Here is a 23,300-nt window from a genome sequence, read left to right on the forward strand (position 1 = left end):
AATTTATTATTTATGTTGGTGCAGCAACAGACGTAAAAAAAGAAACTGACTTGGGTGTAAATGTTGGAATACCTGGAAGCATTGTTCTCACTTTATTTGAACGTTACCTTGGTAAAGGTCACACAATATATGTTGACAATTGGTACACTAGCCCAACCTTATTTTCTTATTTGCATGACAGAGTGACTAATGCCTGTGGAACTGTGAGAACAAACCGCAAAGGCATGCCTGCTTTATCAAAAAAACTTTGAAAAGGCGAGATCGAGTTTATGTCAACAGATAAACTTCTTGCTCTGAATTGACAGGGCAAGTGGGAAGTGAGGATGCTTTCAAGTCTTAATACGAGCGAAATTACAGCGACTGACATAACTGACAGAACCACAAATGAACCAAAAACAAAACCACCTTGCCTCGTAAGCTACACTGAAAATATGGGGGCCGTCGACAGGAGCGACATGATGCTAAGTTCAGTAGAATGTCTACGAAAAACTGTAAAATTGTATAAAAAAGTATTTTTTTCATTTGGTGGATCTGTCTCTGCTCAATGCGCATGCATTGTTGTGGGTTGGTAGGAGAGCCAACACCGGGTTACTAGAGGAAGCCGAAAGGCACGCGTTTTAGCTCACGCAGGCTGGCGTGAGGTCTGTAACAGGACAAGGAAATTAGACTTTAGAAAAAAACGGACGTAGCTGGTGGAATACTTAACTTTAATCCATAAATGGTGAACGTCGCTCTTGACTGTACATTATTCACAATATCAATAGTAACTGAACATGGCGCCTTGCTAGGTCGTAGCTAATGACGTAGCTGAAGGCTATGCTAACTATCGTCTCGGCAAATGAGAGCGTATTTTGTCAGTGAACCATCGCTAGCAAAGTCGGCTGTACAACTGGGGCGAGTGCTAGGAAGTGTCTCTAGACCTGCCGTGTGGCGGCGCTCGGTCTGCAATCACTGATAGTGGCGACACGCGGGTCCAACGTATACTAACGGACCGGGGCCGATTTAAAGGCTACCACCTAGGAAGTGTGGTGTCTGGCGGTGACACCACATGCATTATATAAAACTCAAACGGGGCGAAATATTTCAGTATCTGTTTTTCAACAGAAACTTATCAAGGAGATCCTAGAGATTCACCACCAACCGCAAACAGAGGAACGTCGTGGAAGGAGATCGGCTGATGGTGACACTGCCTTACGCCTGACCGAGCGCCACTTTATCTCACTAATCCCAGGAACTTCAAAGAAGAACGCAGCCCAGAGAAAGTCTATTTTACGTGCAAAACATGATAAACGAAGTGACACAAGATACATCTGTGTAAAATTTAATGTGCCTTTATGTTTGAATTTTTGTTTCGAGAGATATCACACTTTGAAGTATTAGTAATGTAATATGTTTTGTATTTTTTCTCCTAATGAGGTACCTTTTTTGAACAAAATAAGACTTTCTGAACAAAGATTTAAAAAAGGAAACGATTTACACCGACAATACTGGATTTTGCGTCTCATTTTTATCTCAATAATAACGGTAGACTGCTACAGTCGTATAAACACACACCGGGTGAAAATAACGCGCACAGGGTGGGAGCCGCTGAGAGTAAATGCGCAGTGAAAGGGCTAATAATGGTTTCCCTTTTCATACTATCTTACTATAAAAACCATTTTATTTGTTTTAAAGTATATAGCACTATATAGAGCATTTTCATAGACAATAACCGTGACCACTGTGATTATTTTCGCCCATCGTTCAAGTTGACTTTTCTAAACTACTGCAATGATGGAAAAAAATGGCAACACCAATAAATAATTAATGTAGCGCACTGAAATTTCGAGAATACGCTTGCCCAAGTGACATATTATGTTTAAGTCATTTGCATCGCAAGATCACAGGTTAACGTAAGCCGTTCCAAACGTGAAACGTTGGTACGTTATTAACCGGTGTAACTGCCAGAATGTTGAGTGCAAGCATGCAGGCGTGCATGCATTGTGTTGTACAGGTGCCGGATGCCTGTTTGTGTGATGGAGTTTCATGCCTATTTCACTTGGCCGGTCAGCAGAACACCTGTTATTGCTGTATTTGGATGACACTGGAATTGTCACCCGATGGTGACCCATATGTGCTCGACGGGAAACGGATCTGGTGATCGGGCAGGCCAAGGCGGCATGTCGACACTCCGTACAGCAAGTTGTGTCAAAACAGCGGTATGCGAGCGACCGTTATCCTGTGGGAAAACATCCCCTGGAATGCTGTTCGTGAATGGCAGCACAACAGGTCGAATCACCAGACTGAAGTACAGATTTGCAGTCAGGGTGCGTGGGATAACCACGAGAGTGTTCTTGCTCTTATACAAAATCGCACCCCAAACCATAACTCCAGGTGTAGGTATAGCGTGTATAGGACGAGGATAAGTTGGCTGCAGGCACTCAACTGGCCTCCTCCTAATCAATGCACGGCCATAACTGCCAGCGAGGTAGAACGAGCTTTCATGAGAAAACAACAGACCCCCATCCTACCCTCCAATGAGCTCCTGCTTGACACCACAGAGCTCGAAAATGGCGGTGGTTTGCGGTCAGCTGAAAGCACGTTACAGGGCGCTTGGCTCGGAGCTGTCCTAGGAGTAACCGTTGTAACAGCCTGTCGTGTCACTGTGGTGCCGACTGCTACTGAAATTACTGCTGCAGATGCAGTACGATGCTCCAGAACCATACGCCGAACACAATGGTCTTCCTCTCGGTAGTGCCACATGGCTGTCCGGAGAACGGTCTTCTTGCGACAGTACGTTCCCGCGACTACCGCTTCCAGCAATCACGTACAGTTTCTACATTTCTGCCAAGTCTTTCTCAAACACCATAGAAGGAAAATCCAGCTTCTCATAATCCGATTTCACAACTTCATTTGAAGTCGGCGAGGTGATTATAATGGAGTCTTTGTTGCGCAAGAGGCAGTCTTGACCGACATCAGCTCACTACGTCCAGTCTCAAAAGTAACTAACGGTCACGACCGTTAAAGCTTGTATTTAAAGCAAAGTTGAGTTGCTACCAGCGCCACTCTTACGCGAGCGGCACGAAATTGAAGTAATCATCTTTCAGATGTAGAAAACGCCTACCAGCTTTTGTTTATGTCGCACAACTTATCCCTGAGGTTGCGATCAATGAAGATGACAAGATAACATATTTGTCATTGTCGCCTTGAATTGTGATTTACCTACTACTGCTACGGCCTAACTTGCTTACTGTAATTGAAAATTGTCGAGTTAAAAATATAGGTTATGTTGCCCTACTGGAGTCTCTGATCTCGGCCCATCTTACAACCGGGACATACATTCCGAATGCAAAACACACTTTTGGACACATGGAAATGTATTATATACAGAAAAATGTATTATAAATTTACGTTATTTCACATCGTTCGGTTGATTTTTAAAGATGTTTTCTCTTCATCCCGCAGCTACACAACGACTACATCTATTCAAGAGTACTGTAGTATTTAAAACTATAAAAGCGCGAAAGTTTCGCACACGTCCCCTGGTTGTTGTATGATCGCCATATGGTAAACGCAAATTACATAGTTGAGAATTTTGTGAAAGTAAAGTGAGGGATTAGTGCCCTCAATGACTGCAGAATACAGCATTGCTTATGAAAGGTATGCCATTTTGTTAGAAAGCATTGCATTCCAAAAGCCAAGATCGCACAAAATATTTTTTATTCAAGACAACCGGATTCAACAGTCTTAGCTGTCATCTTTAAGTCTGTAAGAAAATGTAATAGATGGAATATGTCTTATTGATATAAAAGTTTTAGTTTCGTATTACAAAAAAGAAACACTCTAAGTGGACATGTACATTTACATACGTTAAACACATGTTTGTAGTAAAACCTGTTCTTTTTACGTTGACCTTGTTGTGTCTAGGCATCCTGCATTATAGGTTCCACCGACAAACAATCAAACAACACGTATTAATGAGTTTTAATAAAAAAGGGTAATGACAACCACTTAACTTTGATATGTGTCGCAAGTAAAGGGCGACATCCAAAATAACCAGTCTTCTTCAGATTAGATACACACAAGTCTGTGGTACGTAGAGAGTACTAATGATAGAGGCTACGACGCGTGGATAACAAATGGCTACCGTTAAACCAGCTATCGAAGTGGCCCGCCACCAATCGGGTACTGCGTGTATGTGCTCTTCACGTAGGCGCAACTGCTGTCGCGTTGTCTTCCTGGAGGGAGTTCGGTCAGCGTGCGATTGGCTGACCCCTTCTCACAGCCTTTTCTTTCCTGTCGTTCTCGACTGGCGTGCCAGCGCTGACTTTACGCCCTAACAGACCCCTTGCACAAGATGTGAAGTGCATAAAACTCAGAACATTATAAACGTTTGTGATCTCTAAAATATTTAAAAAAGTACAGCATCTCATCAGAGGACATCGTTATCAGGAGAAAGAAAGCTGGCGTTCTACGGATCGGAACGTGGAATGTCAGATCCCTTAATCAGGCAGGTAGGTTAGAAAATTTAAAAAGGGTAATGGGTAGGTTAAAGTTAGATATAGTGGGAATTAGTTAAGTTCGGTGACAGTAGGAACAAGACTTTTGGTCAGGTGAATACACGGTTATAAATACAAAATCAAATAGGGGTAACGCAGGAGTAGGTTTAATAATGAATAAACAAATACGAGTGCGGGTAAGCTACTACAAACAACATAGTGAACGCATTATTGTGGCCAAGATACACTCGAAGCCCACGCCTCCTATAGTAGTACCAGTTTATATGCCAACTAGCTCTGCAGATGACGGAGAAATTGATGAAAAGTATGACGAGGTAAAAGAAATTATTCAGGTAGTGAAGGGACATGAAAATTTAATAGTCATGGGTGACTGGAATTCGACAGTAGGAAAAGGAAGAGAAGGAAACGTAGTAGGTGAATATGGATTGAGGCTAAGAAATGAAAGAGGAAGCCGCCTGGTAGAATTTTGCACAGAGCATAATTTAATCATTGCTAACACTTGGTTCAGGAGTCATGAAAGAAGGTTGTATACATGGAAGAACCCTGGATATACTAAAAGATTTCAGACAGTTTATATAATGGTAAGACAGAGATTTAGGAACCAGATTTTAAATTGTAAGACATTTCCAGGGGCAGATGTGGACTCTGACCACAACCTATTTGATATGAAATGTAGATTAAAAGTCAAGAAACTGCAAAAAGGTGGGAATTTAAGGAGATGAGACCTGGACAAACTGACTAAACCAGAGGTTGTACAGAGTTTTAGGTAGAGCATAAGGGAACAATTGACAGGAATGGGGGAAAGAAATACAGTAGAAGAAGAATGGGTAGCTTTGAGGAATGAAATAATGAAGGCAGCAGAGATTCAAGTAGGTAAAAAGACGAGGGCTAGTAGAAATCCTTGGGTAACAGAAGAGATACTGAACTTAATTGATGAAAGGAGAAAATACAAAAATTCAGCAAGTGAAGCAGGCAAAAAGGAATACAAACGTCTCAAAAATGAGATCGACAGGAAGTGCAGCATGACTAAGCAGGGATGGCTACAGGACAAATGTAAGGGTTTAGAGGCTTATCTCAGGAGGGGTAAGATAGATACCGCCTACAGGAAAATTAAAGAGACCTTTGGAGAAAAGAGAACCACTTGCGTTAATATCAAGAGCTCAGATGGAAACCCAATTCTTATCAAAGAAGGGAAAGCAGAAAGGTGGAAGGAGTATATAGAACGTCTATACAGGGGCGATGTTCTTGAGGACAATATTATGGAAATGGAAGAGGAGGTAGATGAAGATGAGATGGGAAATACGATACTGTGTGAAGAGTATGACAGAGCACTGAAAGACCTAAGTCGAAACAAGGCCCCGGCAGTAGTCAACATTCCATTAGAACTATTGACAGCCTTGGGAGACCCAGTCCTGACAAAACTCTACCATCTGGTGAGCAAGATGTATGAGACAGGCGAAATTCCCTCAGACTTCAAGAAGAATATAATAATTCCAATCCCAAAGAAAGCAGGTGTTGACAGATGTTGAAATTACCGAATTATCAGAGTAACAAGTCACAGCTGCAAAATACTAACGCGAATTCTTTACAGACAAATGGAAAAACTGGTAGAAGCCGACCTCAGGGAAGATCAGTTTGGATTCCGTAGAAATGTTGGAACACGTGAGGCAATACTGTCCCTACGATTTATCTTAGAAGAAAGATTAAGGAAAGGCAAACCTACGTTTCTAGCATTTGTAGACTTAGAGAAAGCTTTTGACAATGTTAACTGGAATACTCTCTTTCAAATTCTGAAGGTGGCAGGGGTAAAATACAGGGAGCATAAGGCTATTTACAATTTGTACAGAAAGCAGATGGCAGTTATAAGAGTCGAGGGGTATGAAAGGGAAGCAGTGATTGGGAAGGGAGTGAGACAGGGTTGTAGCTTATCCCCGATGTTATTCAATCCGTATATGGGGCAAGCAATATAGGAAACAAAAGAAAAGTTCGGAATAGGTATTAAAATCCATGGAGAAGAAATAAAAACTTTGAGGTTCGCCGATGACGTTGTAATTCTGTCAGAGACAGCAAAGAACTTGGAAGAGAAGTTGAACGGAATGGACAGTGTCTTGAACGGAGGATATAAGATGAACATCAACAAAAGCAAAACGAGGATAAAGGAATGTAGTCAAAATAAGTCGGATGATGCTGACGGAATTAGATTAGGAAATGAGACACTTAAAGTAATCAAGGAGTTTTGCTATTTGGGGAGCAAAATAACTGTTGGTGGTCGAAGTAGAGAGGACATAAAATGTAGAATGGCAATGGCAAGGAAAGCGTTTCTGAAGAAGAAAAATTTCTTAACATAGAGTATAGATTTAAATGTCAGGAAGTCGTTTCAGAAAGAATTTGTATGGAGTGTAGCCATGTATGGAATTGAAACATGGACAGTAAATAGTTTGGACAAGAAGAGAATAGAAGCTTTGGAAATGTGGTGCTACAGAAGAATGTTGAAGATTATTAGGTGGGTAGATCACGTAACTAATGAGGAGGTATTGAATAGGATTGGGGAGAAGGGGAATTTGTGGCACAACTTGACTAGAAGAAGGGATCGGTTGCTAGGACATGTTCTGAGACATCGAGGGATCACCAGTTTAGTATTGGAGGGCAGCGTGGAGGGCAAAAATCGTAGAGGGAGACCAAGAGATGAATACACTAAGCAGATTCAGAAGGATGTAGGCTGCAGTAGGTACTGGGATATGAAGAGGCTTGCACAGGATAGAGTAGCATGGAGAGCTGCATCAAACCAGTCTCAGGACTGCAGACCACAACAACAACAGCAGCATCTTGTCCAAAAGGCCCCGTCCATACGCATATTTCTCACAGGTGCTTGTTTCATGATACAAATATGTACACAACAAGACGTGTGTTTACATATGCCGGACACATACAAAACAGTGATCAATATGCGTCCGGCATATGAAGACAGATGTGCTACTGTGTACGTATTTGTATCCTGTAACAAATATCGGTGAGAAATATGTACATGGACGTGGCCTTACCGATGACAAAGTTCATAATGTGCTGAGTTTTATCCACTTGACATCTTGTGCATTAGGTCAGCGTAGAATGGACATCCTTTACTAAAAAAACATGTTTAACGTATGTTAATCTACAGGTCGACTTCCAGGTTTGTTTTCTATAATACCGTACTAAAAATTTTATATCAAGTGAGACATATTCCATCTATCATATTTTCTTACAGACCTGAAGATGGCAGCTAAGGCTGCTGAAACCGGTTTTCTTGAGTAAAAAATATTTTCTACGATCTTAGTTTTTAGAATGGTTTTTAACAATTTAACCAGACCGCACTTCAATACTCTCATAATGAGTATGCGTTTTTCGTAATTCGTCACATTCTGTGTACATGATTATTTCACCCTGGCTCACCTTAAGACCTCAAGGGTCAAGGGATAGTGGATGATAGATACAACCTGGAACCCTTTCCTTAATTACATTTGGGAAAATAATTGATTATGTATGTTTAAAAACAGTCTTGATCGCAGCTGATGTTAACTTCTAACCGGTTTCGGCCTTTTAATTACGGGCCATGATCAGAGTTTGCACCATCCGGATGAGGGCGATGGCGCCTGGCCAGCTCTGGATGCCTCAATCTCTTTAATTGTACACTGACTCACACCTCCACAGCGAGTCAGGCGCCATCGCCCTCATCCAGATGGTGCAAACTCTGATCACGACCCGTAATTAAAGGGCCGGAATCGGTTAGAAGTTAACATCAGCTGCGACCAAGACTATTTTTAAATAATTTTATGATAATTAAGATCGCTGTTCTCTAATAAAATTACATATGATTCATCCATCTGGATTACTGCTCCTACTAAAATTGGGATATTATTGACAGCTATCGTCCACATTTTGACAGCCATACGTATTCCATGCTGTCCAGAGTAATGAAAGTGCTTTACCTAATTGCACGGTCACGTAACATTAATTCTAGGAAATAGTTTTCCAGCAGCAAAGAGCGAGAAGACGGAACCTGAGAAAAATCAAGTAAGAACTAAATGCGTTATAAGACCACTCACTCGACACATGAGAGCTTAACTTTAAGGTATTATGGATTTATATATGGTTCTTAATTAGGTTCGTATTACAGCTATGGTGCAAAGTGTGTTAGGTTCTAGTTACACGACAGTAACATTTATTGAATGCTGCATTACACTTCACTGCGACACAGACAGCTACCACTGTTTATCAACATAGTCACTAAGAATATGTGAAGAACGATCGGATCCTTGTAGAAATTCCCCGACGATATAAATCCGCTCACTGATCACGGAGCCGTTCGGGAACCATTATGCAGATGTCCTCATCATTGGAATATCTCTTCTCACCCCAGCTGTTTTTTAAGCTTCCTAGAAAGATGGAAATCAAAATGCTGCATGATCCTCCTTCCTTCCCGATCAGCATCACCGAAGTCTTGGATAAATTGTTTGCGCCATTTCACTACGGCTGGACGAGACACAGCATTTGGTCCATGAACCGCCAGCACTTCACGGAGAGTCTGTGCGCGTCTTATCCACAAGAATCATGCTGCCACGCGTGTATCAGCTTTGGGGTACATTTACAGTTACTGCTGAATTTCACTCGCTCACTGCACCGCAGCAGAACTTTGTTAGCAGGATCCCCGGAACATACACTCTCCTCCAACAATGTGCCATTATGGTTACGCAATAAACTTAGAATGGCACGACATGGCTCTGCTGCAGAAATTCTTGAACATATTGTGAGTTTGAATATGATACATGACCTACAGAGCGAGAGGCTTATGTCCATGATTCACCACGGTTTTAGAAAGCATCGTTCGTGCGAACCTCAGCTCCCCCTTTTCTCGCGTGACATGCTGCGAACCATGCTTGAAGAGGAATAGGCTGATTCCGTATTCCTAAATTACCGAAAACATTTGACACGGTGTCTCATCGCAGGCTTTTAACGAAGGTACGCGCATTCGAAATAGGTTACTAGATATGTGAGTGGCTCGGAGGCTTATGAAGGAATAGGACACAGTGTTCATCAGGGACAAGGGTATCATCAGGAGTGAGCCACGATAATAGGATATCTGTTGCTTTATAAGTATATAAATCATCTGGTGGGCAGGGTGGGCAGCAATGTGCGGTTATTTACTGATAATGATGTAGTGTACGGTAAGGTGTTGAAGGTGAGTGATGATATGACATGACTTAGAGGCTAAATATCTATTCGATGTGATCAGTGGATGCTGGCTAAAAATGTAGAGTAATGTAAGTTAATGCGGATGAGTAGGATAAACAAAGCATGAATGTTCAGATAGGGTATTAATAGTTTGCTACTTGACACAGACAGCTCTTTTAAATTGATGTGCGTAACATTGCAAAGCGATATGAAATGGAATAACCATGTGATGATTGTCGTAGGGAAAGCGAATGGTCGACTTTGATTTTATGTGAGAATTTTAGGAAAGTGTGGTTCATCGCGACCCATTGTTGAGTACTGGTCGAATGTTTGGGACCCGCACCAGGTCGGATTAAAGGAAGAAACCGAAGCAATTTAGAGGCGGGCTGCTAGATTTGTTACCGATGGATTCGAGTAACAAGCTTAAGTTACGGAGATGCTTCGGCTCAAAGGCGAACCTCTGGGGGAAGAACACGTTCTTTTCGAGGAACACTAATGAGAAAATTTAGAGAACCGTCATTTGAAGCTGACTGCCGAATGATTCTACTGCCGCCAACACACATCTTGCCTAAGGACCACGAAGGGAATTAGGGCTCACACGGTAGCGTGTAACAGACTTTCTCCCGCACTCCGTCTGCCAGTGGAACAGAATGGGAACGACTGCTGGTGTTATAGGGTGTCCCCGCCATGCACCGCTCAGTGGCTTGTGGAGTATCTACGTACACATAGATGTAGACAAGTGTAACGTAAATTTTGAACTCGCTTGATGCAGTTTGGTGGGGGCATCTAGGCTGTCATTTAGCCTGTGTTAGTAGTCGAAGGCACCATCACAGCTGTAGACTACGCGAGCATTATAACCGACCACCTGCATTCCTTCATACCTGATTTTACCGACGGTCATGTCATCTTCCAGCAGGAAAGCGCTGCAGTGGTATGAGAAGAATATCTTGGCTACCATATTCCCGTATTCTGAGCCAGATGGCATACACTTGCGGAGATACCATCCACCAGCTCCGCGCCCACAAACCACAGTCCGGCAATTTACTTGAACCGAGTAACATTTACGTGGACATCTGATGTCACATACCTCTGGAAACCTACCAAGAAACTGTCAGATTTCGGCAACCCAGATTCGTTTCTGTATTACGTCCCAAGGGAATGCTATTAAGCACATGGGTACAGTATTCTAGCTCATTAGTGTGTATACGAGGTAGTCAGGTTCCAATTTTCAACTTAGAAAAAATGTTTCATTATTAATGTTTCTAAATTTGCAGGTACGGTCGGCAAGAGATTGCTAAGCGAAGGGGCCCGGGTTCGATTCCTGGCTGGGTGCGAGATTTCTCCCGCTCCAGGACCAACTGTTGTGTTGTCTTACCCTTGTATCGTCGTAACTGACATTAATATCGACATGGCCGAATGGACACTGCCTGAGATCCAATAAAAGAAGTATCAGCGTCGCTGTGCAAGGAGTTCAAAGTCAAAGTGCCTGGTCGGCACCCACTGAATCATGCCGTGGCGCTCGACTTGGAGGTAAGGCGGTTCGAATCCGGGTTGTGGAATAAATTTCCAGTATTTGGCCGGAAAGTGGAGGAGAGTTGGTGGCGTAAAGTTCTTGGTTACCAGACCTCACACCAGTGTCCTGGTTTAAAAACCAAACCTCTCCGCAAAGTCTAATGAAAAGATGGCTTGTGACACTATTGTGGTGTCCGTCAGTCGGATAAGAGCCTTAAGGCTGGCGGTCCCCTTGGTTGCCATCCGCGATTAGTAGGCTATGTGCCAGTACCGGATCTCATCCCCTCCCTTCTTTCATCAGCATGCAAAACACAAACACACACACACACACACACTTAATATAAATATGTAGTGTTACAAATATTGCAGTGCAGCAAGTAGTAAGCAAACAAAAACATTCACAGAATGAGAGTCTGGTTCCACCATCTGGCCAATAGTTTTTACGTCCCCGCTGTGGTAGGTGCCAGTGGCCTTTCTGCGGTAGCTTTACGACATTGGAACATATTGTCTGTTGTCTCTAAGAGAATTACTGTAGTACTAGCGAACGATCACTACATCACAACACTCACAAAAATATTAAAATACAGCCAAGTTGTTTTCAGGGAATTCGTTTTATAGAAGTGAGAGAATATTTTTATTGAGGAACAAGTGATTTTAGATCGATCAGACGTAAGCAGACAAGCCCCGTATTTCAAATATAGGAGAGAGTAATTAGTTGAGTAATTATATAGTCCTTTGGCACGAATGGAACTGGTAAAGATATATTCTCAAATTACATACTGAAATGTAAGCGCCAATCTCAATATAAATCCTTTTACCCTTTTATCCGGGAGCAGTAAAATTCATTATCTCTCTCAATTTCGAAAACAATAAGTCCCAAACTATGTTGCCGAGTAGAAAGTTTTGTCTTCGTGCCTAAAACTATTCACAGAACTGGTAGACAGAACGAGAAAATAAACACAGAAGAAAAAGTGATTAATATGAAATTGAATAAGACGGAATAAATGTTTAACGATGAGTTCATAAATGTTGTTTTGCGGTAAAAGCACGAATATGCTGGGCAAAATAAGTTCAACTATTCAACGCAATGGGTCTCAATAACAAGTTTAAATTTTGTCAGACAATACTTTTTTTCGATTGGACGTGTAACATGATCCGAAAAAGATAATCAGGTAAGAAATTTCATGACCGCTCAGTTGACTGCACTACTGTAGACTACGGTTTATCCAACTCAAATTATGGTTCGTTTCTCCCTAATTTTAAAGAAAAATGAAAGTCAGTAACTTCTGTGCCTGTAGGTATGGTACTGAAGACACCATATGAGAATGCACCACGCTTTTCCTTGGTGCCATTAGCATTTCATTTGAGAAAATGACAATTTACGTTCTGACATGACATTTTTTTTAATTCACCCAGATGATGCTATCATAACTGAAAATGATTTTAATTGCAGAGAAAAGGTGCATATTATGGGAAAGATCGCTAATATGAGACTAAACTACGAGGGCTATTCGGAAAGTAAGGTCCGATCGGTCGCGAAATGGAAACGACTATGACAATCCGATAAAGCTTTGCACAGATGTGTTGGGTAGTGTCTCTAGTATAACCCCAGTTACCATCACGTCGCTCTTCCCATTTCTGAGCTCGCAGTGAGTGCGTAAAGATGTCTAGAAAATAGTGTCTGCCGCCAAGTACGAGAGCCTGGTGAGAAATTTCGCCTGAAGCTATGCAGCTAACATTACATAACTGTCGTGCTGTTTCTTCTTCAAGACCATTCTCCGCCGCATTCTGCAGGGGCAATGAAGATGCTCCTGCATCGTTTTCAATTGGAAATGTTTGACTACCCACAATACAGCCTGTAGTTGTCTTCCTCTGCGTTTCATCTCTGCTCACATGAACCGCTGGCTATGAAGACAACATTTTGGCACAAGACAACGAGCCGTAGGCCAGCGTAGAGAATTGGCGGAAAGCACTGGCGGCTGCCTTCTATAGCGAGGGTATTGGAAAGTTGGTACAACGCTACGATACACGTCTAAGTCGGATCGGCGACTATGGAGATAAGTGGCTGCAAGGTGTATCTAACTGTTGCAAATAAAACATTTTAGATTTTTACCGTGGTTTCCATTTCCCGACCTATCGGACCTTACTTTCCGAATAGCCCTCGTATGATTAAAGGAAATGCTCAGCTCTGTTGGGAAGTATCTCAACTTAGTTTTCACAGTGCAGTGACAGTAAGACCACTACGGAGCTGGGTATTTTCAAAAATTGTTAATTTAAAAAGTAGTGAATTTCAACATTTTGGAATGTACTTGCTTGTATGGATTTAATATCTGAAGTTGAGCAGCTGCTGTAACATTATTCATGAAATTATATTCTTCACACAGTATTTTTTTCATTGGCTGCAATGGATTGTCCTTCGCGCAAGATGACTTGTTTCTGACATTCTGTGACCTGATACGGGACGGTATCAGATTTTATCACACGTTATTTCATTTTAGGAGAGGACGCTAGTGGCTGGATTCAGAGTCATGTTGCTACTTAGTAGTTCGACGATTTTATAAACTTCATTAAGGCATCTGATGATGATCTTGTTTTCCTAATACTTGATGGGCTTCATATCATATTTGTGTGATAGAAAGTAAGGAAAAACCGTGTCCACATCATCCGTTTATCACCCCATTCTATGCACGCTCAAGAAGGAGCCTCTTGTATGGAATTCATTGGACCGTATAAAACGTATTATCTCCAACATGAGAAAGCTGATGGGCAACTAAACAATGTTAAGCAGTAACCCCATTTTTGATTAAGAGGTTATGTCAGAGCGATAACAATGGAGAATGCTGTAATCGGCCTCTGGAAAGCGAGGCTCTTCCCACGTAAAACGCATGGGCTAAGAGACAGCGACCTTGTAACACAGCAGTAGTTTGAGATAAGAGAAGGAAACAAACCTGACCTAGTAAAGAAAGCAGGTTATGAGTCTGTTAAGTAGCTAAGACGTCGTTCGTACATGAAACGTTTGAAACAGTCCAAAGATATGAAAGCGGCAGCGAAACTTTTGTTTTTGGAAAAGAAAAAGAGAAAATCACAGGAAACGTAGTATTACAGTTATCCGGGAGCTCATACAAATTTAATTGAGGACAATGATCCAGATGTGCAGACTGAAGAAAAAAATGAAAACAGTGAATTATGATCGTCTGGACTGCTATCTAATTTCACAGCAGCACCACTTTGTTTGTCAGCCGTGGCACCCTTAAAGGACTGCGGTACGTCGACGATACTCTATGCCTCATTTTGTTGTCTTCATGGCAAGCCATCCTGGGCAGGGCGCTCCGATGACCCCGGAATTTTGTGTCTAATGCGTCAGATGGACATAATTTGGCACCCAGTTCTTCAGTACAGCCTACAACATAATCAGTCTGTGTCAAACAGAATAACTGGTTTTCTAAGAACCAGAGGAGGACCAACGCTTTATTGACTCGAACAATTTGTGAAGCTATTTCTCTTGATAAAGTCACCAAATTTTTCTGAAATTATTACCATTTGTTTGTCTGTACATGTACATCACAGCTTCCGATTTCCGTCCTATTCGGATAATTCCTTCACAGTGTGACGTGTTTTTTTATCTTAAAATGTAATTTGAAGCCTTCACGAAACTTTCTGTCGCGAACACCCTGTACAATATGATGAAAGGAAAAACAATTATCTCTTACTAAATTTTCGCTTTCTGTCCAGTAAAACTAGCATCGTGCATGACGCATTAATTTACTATTTCTTCACTACCTTCTCTATCTGCAACACGTCTCACAGACAGTATCCCTATGTACCACTAAATGTACATAGTTCGTGCGATACTAAAAGGGCTCCCTTAGGTTTGTTGTATGGTAATATACATGCTTATATTTTCTGGTGTTTTTTTTGTGATATGTTACAATACAGCATCATCGGTCTATTGCGGTCTAACTCTTGGTGAGGCAGTAAATTTATCCACAGGGCAGTGACTGCGTCACTGCAATTCCATTTGAAGGTGTTAGACTTGTAGTCCCGTACCATCCTCTAACGGTGACAATACTACAAGAGTCACGCAGATACATGTAGCCCAACGTGGGCAGCTAAGACCGGAAAAATTGAGATTGCGAAAACTGCATTATTAGCAATAATATAAGCAATCTGACTGCGAGAAATGTATGAAATATAAATACCTACCAAAAAAACCTCATTTGAGAAGTATGTCACTGTTCAAATATTAATTGAACGACACGTAAATTTTAAACGCTGTGCTGCTGCTATGTCCTAAATACAGTGGCTGCTGCTGCTATGCTAGTTAAAAAATGATAATTCAAACTACCAGCAACACGATGTGCAATGCGTGGTTTAAACTATAGTGACGTCCACAAAACTTACGTATTAATAAATCTCAGTACTATAATTATCATTGTGAATTAAATCTCTGTTTCTGAGAAACTCGGGAAAGCAAAATTATGTGTGAAACTTAAAATAAAGAGACGAATGTTGATTGAAGAAAAAACAAAGTAACTGTATTAACAAAACTTTACGTCACTAAGACAAAATACTTTAACATTTGAAATATTAAAAATTCACTTTAAATAAATAGTAGAAAAATGTGGGCAAATCGTCTTAGTATTACAAACACGTATGGTACACATCTTAGAAGAAAAATCAGTGAACCACGCATTGTTACGTTATCATAAAAATCTCTAATTCTAAATCGCTGACCAAATTAATTATTACGCTTGGATGTCTCTGCAAATGCGCAACTACAGTACCTTTTGAAGTCTTCTAAATGAATTTACAAAATACCTCTTCATATATGAAAAATAATATAAGAAAATTATTGCCGGTACACAGCACGACCCAAACACTTATTACTGCATCAGAAGATACAACTCGACTACTCGTGTGTCACTCCAAGACGCTACTCCTCTCACAAGGAAAGATTATACTAACAGTCTCTCGCAGCGAAACCTCTTTGGCAGAGATGTTGCCCGCTATTACTCAGATGCTACTGAAGCTTTACTTTTCCATGTGACATCCAAAACATTACTAATATTAAAATTTTGTGTATAAAATAAAACCCTTACAATACGACGCTTTACACAACCTGAATGACACATTACACAACCTGGATGGGGTGATACCGATGTTCTTTATTACGCATGTTTCTCGTGGACCCTTTACAGGCCATCTTGATTCATTGTTCCAGAACCCACTTGCTCTTCAACAGCCTCCCGTAACAATACATCTCTCCATCTTCTAACTGTTTCATTTCTAGATGTCCCATTCTCCAAGTTTCTGTAGTTGTGGATGGTATTCGATACAGCTTTGTGACTTGGTTCATGACTTGCAAGAGGATAAACATAGTCGAGTCGTCCTTAACTTGGCGAAACCACGAAGCTGTAAAAATAAGGACAATGGAGTGTTATAAGGCCAGTAGTGTTCACGATATACTTAAAGTACCTAGTGGATAACGCCAGAAGGCACGTGACATTGTTTCAAGACGATGATGTCTCGTGTATGAAGTTCGCCGTGCTAGGGAACGGAAATGAAATACTGAAAGCTCATCAGAGTATCGATGCTAAGCACAGGAGCTGGGATGAATATTTCGTTACAGTTTGATTACACCATCATGATAAATCACTGAAAAACGGCAAGACTCTTACAGTGTATGAGATTATCTGTTCGGAGGATTCAAAAGTGGAGCGACCACAAAGAATTAACAAATCTGCGCTTTACCGACAAACCCACCTATCAGCGCAGGATTAGACATCAAAGGTGCGTATGCCTCGCCCAGGACGTTATAATTGGCGTACAAATCCGTCTTTCTATCCACAAACAAGGCGAATGAGCTCTTTGAAGATTATCGCAGCCAGTAGGAGCTGATTTCTCTCGAGAAACGGTAGGATTTCTTCTTGTTTGCGATGCGGAGGAGGAATCCGGGAAATTTTTTTAAGTATTTCGGAAACCGACGGAATACTTTGTAATAATGTCGGACTAACTAATTGTTGATACTATAGATTTTGAGATGGGCAAAACCATAGAAGTGAACCAATAAGCCTGACACAAAAATCACAAGTTATATTTCGCAAACTAATTTCACTGGATTAATGGTCTTACTGGGCTTAGTTACACTGCACTATCTGATCAAAAATATCCGGACACCTGTTAGTGGGGGCTTTATTATGGTTTGAACTCCGCTTGAGACACTTTAAATGAGTTGTCCAAATGTCTATAGAGGAATAGCAGCCCATTCTTCCTCATGCGCTGAAACCAGAGGCGGTAGTGATGTGTGTGGGGTCAGGAGACAAGTCGATGTTGTGACTGATTCCAGACCTGGTCCATTGGTTTTAGGGTGGGCGTTGGGTCGGCCAGTCCAATTCAGGAACATTATTGTCAACAAACCACTGCCTCACAGTCGCTGTTTCGTGACAGAATGCGTTGGCATAAAGATAGAAACAATCATAGCTTCCGAACTGTTCTTCTGAATGACTGGTACGGAGTATTCACTGCTGTAATGCTCATATCTTCCCGTATTTAGAGCATTCTTGACTACACATGATGGCAGGTGATGTTCTCTAGGCATTCGCCAAACTCAAACCCCTCCGTCGGATTGTCACGGTGTACACTGTACTTCGTCACTCCAGTTCACTTGTCATCCACTGTCCAGTGCGGGCGCTCTTTATTCCAGCTCAAGCGTCGCTTAGCAATGAGTTCTGTAATGTCTGGATTATGAGTAGCTGCTCGACCACTGTATCCCGTTCTACGTGACTCTCTACCCACAGTCATTGTGATAGCTAGACTGTATGTAGCATTTTGGAACTCACAAGCGTTTCCTGATTTCCTGATATTTCCTACAACCTCTCTTTGTAGTGCTGGACGGTCCCTGTGCGTCAGTCCTCGAGATCTGGCTGATCTTCTGTAGTTGTTCCTTGAGGTTTTCACTTCACAATGACATCACCAACAGTCCACTTTGACAGCTTCAGAAGGGTTTAACTGTCCCTGGCGAATTTGTTACGCATGTGACATGGAATAACTAGCCTACATTCGAAGTCACTGAGTTATCCTGGCAGACACACGTGATGTTGCTGATTCTCTGCTGACAACACAGGACTCCGCGCCCCCTTGCATACGGGCGCTGGGGTATCGTGACATATTGTGGTCAATTCCGTATTACATAGAGGAGTCCAGATACTTTTGATCACATATTGTAGCTGACTGTGCGAAGCCGTCTGAGTTCCTGAGTCGTCAAACTATGTCCCGCCTGTTCAATGGGAGGGCGTACTCCTCCACTACGCTCCCCAATCTTACATAGGCCCAGTTTTCTCTAGACATCGATAGGTTTAGCGGGAAGCACTGACATATAGTAACTTAAAGCAACAGGTAGTCATTCGAAGCTACTGGTTGTCCGCTATTCTAATGGCATTCTACATCACACACTAAAAGACACTATTAACCACAGAAGGTGTGCACACGACGCAGCGAATTCGCATTCTATTTTTTGCCAGGTCACAAGACACATCACAACAGCTACGCACTGCAGTCTGCTTTACCCTGAATGGTAAAAAACGCAGTCCATTACAATGTAACCAATGCACCCAAACAATGTCATTCTGAAGAGATGTTTACTGTTGTCGACTTTAAAAATATCCAGTGTTTATAATAACTTAACATCTTGCTTAGGCGATGGTGAACAGCCTGTACGAATTTTATACAATGCATACACTGTGGTGTCTGTGATAGTATTGTTTATTCTGCTACCAGTTTCGGTCTTAAACCATCATCAGCCTGAGGGTACAACATACAAAAGTGGGCATTGTGACAATGTGAAACGAAATAATATCAAAACAGGAAAAACCGTTATATCAGTCGATATACTCATAAGAATTATTGCTGATTTATCACATTTCATACAAGCTTTAACATACGTTACTACTGAAAAATCACAGTTGCTAATACAAATGAAAAAGTTTATCAAGATTCAAATTTGATGGCCCATTGACAAACAGACCACAGGTGATATGTAGAAATACAAGTCAAAGAACTTCAAAGTCAAAGGTGACAGTATTGACCAAATCCAAAGAAGTTCCCATGAAACACTTCTATGGTATTCAGATTACAACACTGAAGCATTAACAGCTCTGTACTTGATTCATACCACAAAAAAATAAATAAATAAATAAATAAAATAAAGTAAAATAATAACAGGATTGATGAATGTAAGAATATGCAATATTTGGAAGTTCAGTAAAAAATTTAAGCATGTAAAATACAACTACAGAATAGTTGATGAAATGTCGATGAATGTAAGAATATACAATATTTGGAAGTTCAGTCAAAAATTTAAGCATGTTAAAATACAACTACAGAACAGTCGATGAAATTACAATCAGTCAAACCATATATGACGAAAATACACATTAAAGGAAATTAATATTAAGGAAATATAAGTTTTAGGGGTGAAACAAAAACAAATATGTAGATGTAAAACATCTAATACTTCATGCATATGCCACAATCTAAACGTTTTTTGTGAAGAAACTTGGTATACATCTGAACTCTTATGCATTAGTTAGGAGAATAAGTTATCCAGTATCTACATAATCACAAAATGTGGTTGAAATTCCATTTATTATACAGATAAACGTTAATAAAGAGATATGATATGATAAAAAGTCAAAGTGAAACATATTTGTAAAAAAGCTGTGTATTGTAGGTTGCAAAACAAGACAGTGGATATTGGCAAGAGGGATGGGAGAGGAGAGGTACAGAGGAGAAATACGAAGGGGGGCATAATAGAGGAGAGCTGTAGTTTAAGAAGATCCACTCAAATGTCTGAAACAGTCAACCAAATAATTTAAGAAACTTTTGTTTCCAAGTTCCACCTACTCATCGAGAAGTTTATCTGGATGAATAACCCTATTTGCAAAAATCTCTGTTCCTTCGAGAAGGTTCATAATCACACCATTTTCAGGACTATGCAACATTTCCATGTCATCAGCAGTTCTATTCAGTGTATGATTGAGTGATCTTAAACACATACCTGATGCAAAGATGCTACTTGGATAGGAACCTTAATTAAATATAGTTCTGAATTTCCTTCCTGGTTGGCCAATATACATTTTGTAACATTGTAAATAACTGATTTTGTACACGTCTGGCATCATAAACTGATTCTCGATGAATATTTTGGTGTAATTTTTGCCCTAAGTTATCTTTGGTTTGAAATGAAATTGTAGTGTTACATTTTTTTAAATAAATGATTGATTGTATCAGATGCTTTTCCACAATGCAGAGTTGTGGCAAATCTCAAATTTGACATATATTTTATCTCTCCCCAAGAGATTTCTTGCCTAGCTAACTTCTATATAGCTTTTATTTTTTTGAAATAAAATTCAGTTTAGGGTCATAATCATTTTTGTGGCAGTGTAATTTAGTATATTTAGTTCTTTATTTATGTTTTGATCAGGCAATCGCAATTCTTAGAACTCTGTCCAGCATAGAGTTGAGAAAGGCATGTTTGTGTGTCATGGGGTGGCATGCCTGGTTATTGGTTATTACATTAGTGGTAGTAGGCTTTCTGTATATATTAAACTGATCTATATCATTATATTTTCCACTCTTAAATCTAAAAAACTTATTCCCATATTTCTTCAATTTCCACTGTGGACTGTAAGGATGGATGCATATCGTTAAAAACACTCTTTAAACTTTGAGCATCATTGTGACCCCCTTGTATGAAGATGATGGTGTCATCAACATACATTCACAATAGGAAACCTTATTTACCACTTCAGAATTGCTATTAAATTATGTATACTCAACATTATCAATGAAGATATTGACAAGAGTGCCAGATAAAAGCACTTCCCCTTGCAAGCCCATTTTATTGCTTGAAATATTCATCACTCAAGAAAAAATAATTATGGAATAAAACAAGGTTTAACAGCTCAATGATGTAAAAAATTTCGTGTGACTAACAAAATAGATTCTGCAACTGGACATTAGTATGCTTAGATAGCTTATATTTTACATGCTTACCAATTGGAGTGAATTGTAAAATGTTGTATATTCTTACATTCATCAATCCCGTTATTCTTTTCTTTGTTTGTTAATGTTTTCATGTAATATCCATCAAGTGTGGAACTGTTAATACTTCAGTTTTGTAATCTGTTTACCACAGAAGTGTTTAACGGCACTTCTTTGGATTTGATCAAGTCTGTCATCTTTGACCATGGAGTTCTTTGACTTGCATTCCTATACATTACATGGTGTGCTTTGGTCAATGGGCCATCACATTTTAATCTTGCTACCTGCTGCACACCACAGCTATTCAGTACTGACTGAAACCTTCTGTGTCTCCACAATGCTGCCATTGTAGGCAGAGATACTGTTGACTAGCAACTGTTTCTCCGAGCACAATTCTTCAAATATATCATTTTCGTTTACAGATATTAACAAATCCTGCAACATCAACAAAAAACAGCCATCGTACCGCTCTTCGACATGTGTCGCTAACACACATGTTGTTCCAGGAGATAACGTCACACCCTCTGGTTGCAGAGTTCGCCGTGCGGCGGTGCTCGCTGGAAGGGCGGTGGGAGGGCCGCGACCCTTCGTCCCCTCAGGGCTGGACAAACTACACGCCCTGCTACCTGCCGGAGACCCTGCAGCTCATGCGGAGGCTCTACGCCGGCTCTGAGGCTGCCGCCAAGGTAAGTCAACACTGTAATGCCGCTGCAGGAAAGGTCGGCGCTGTACAGAAAACAGACACACGGATGAACTTAAAACCAGCCTACGATTAAAGTTTGTGAAATGGTCCGTCACTGCGACGTCACCATAATTATCTGTGACAAGAAGACAACAGTCACCATTAAATAACGAAGTTCAATAAACATTTATTTTAAAATGTTACTTTACACATTACTTATAGTTAAATTATTTTAATATTGATTGTAAACTCTTTCCAGAGGAGGACAGAATCATACTTAAAACGAGAATACTTCAGTAGGCGCCATGTACAGAGTCACAATCCACCAGGCAGTCGCCATAACACGATACCTGAGAGCACCCACAGACACGGATGGGAGGTCAAATTACTACCACAGACAGGAAATTAAGATTACAAATCAAATATAAACAGAGTCCCAACAAAATTAGTTTTGAACGGGGTAACTGAACCATGGAATAGTTGAAAAGCCATGTAAATATTTAAAAAAATTTGAATACTGAACTTGAGGTTGCATAAACGGAAGCAAGTAATTTAAAAACTGAAATTTTTAATTTCAGTCTCCTTAAGAAGATGCCAGTTTGCTTCCAGAAGACAACTAGTTTAAACGACACTGATCTTAATAAATATAAATAGTAAAAAAGTTTAACTTAAGACCAAATACAGCTTGAGGTTTAATAACAATACGAAATTCACGACGGAAACTTTCATCTGTGCAATAAAATTTATTCCGATTTGGTTGACCACAATCAAATGAAAAATACCGTGTAAAAGCCCTTCAGAGGCAACTTCCGTTTGTTAATTGAACTACTTCATGGAACAGGTATTGCACCCACAACACGGTGACTCCAAAATCTGAATCATACTACACAGCAGATTTGCAGCTTAAGAAACCTATAAACGTATCTAGGCTAGAAAGGGGTTCATATCAATTGGCGCAGTACCGGGAAACCACATAATTCTTAAGATTACGACAACCAAAGATTGGTACCACATTGCTCTCTAGAATGGCATAAAAGAATATATCTTAACTGCTCTTATTAAGCACAGTAACCTCTAAGAAAGTTCACTCTACAGCCTGGCCTCAGTTCGCGTTCAAACATTAGTTACAAAATATCAAACAAGCGAAGGCTATCATGCATATGCCTTGCTGTGGATTCACCTAAACCGACAACTTTCGCCAGAACACATACACGAGTGGAATAAATTACCTTGCAGGTTTTACTGTCAGTTTAAAATTGAGTGCACGCCTGCGAACCACATAAAAATTACAGCCCCACAATACACAAAAAAAAACAGAATTACTCATCAAATCAATTCTGGTCTTGACAGATAGTCAG

At 40.5% G+C, this 23,300-nt stretch overlaps 1 protein-coding gene across 1 annotated transcript in view; it reads left to right on the top strand.

Moving 5' to 3' along the window:
• The window catches only part of LOC124777479 (PDF receptor-like), a gene marked incomplete at its 3' end in the record, with an annotated part of 233,679 nt that overhangs the window by 88,078 nt on the left and 122,301 nt on the right, over positions 1-23,300 (top strand). Inside the window, exon 3 of the mRNA XM_047252914.1 lies at positions 21,795-21,946. Coding sequence (XP_047108870.1) covers positions 21,795-21,946 — 152 coding nt within the window. The remainder of the gene's footprint in view (positions 1-21,794; positions 21,947-23,300) is intronic.

This window comes from Schistocerca piceifrons, chromosome 2, assembly GCF_021461385.2.
Source record: "Schistocerca piceifrons isolate TAMUIC-IGC-003096 chromosome 2, iqSchPice1.1, whole genome shotgun sequence".
NCBI lineage: Eukaryota > Metazoa > Arthropoda > Insecta > Orthoptera > Acrididae > Schistocerca > Schistocerca piceifrons.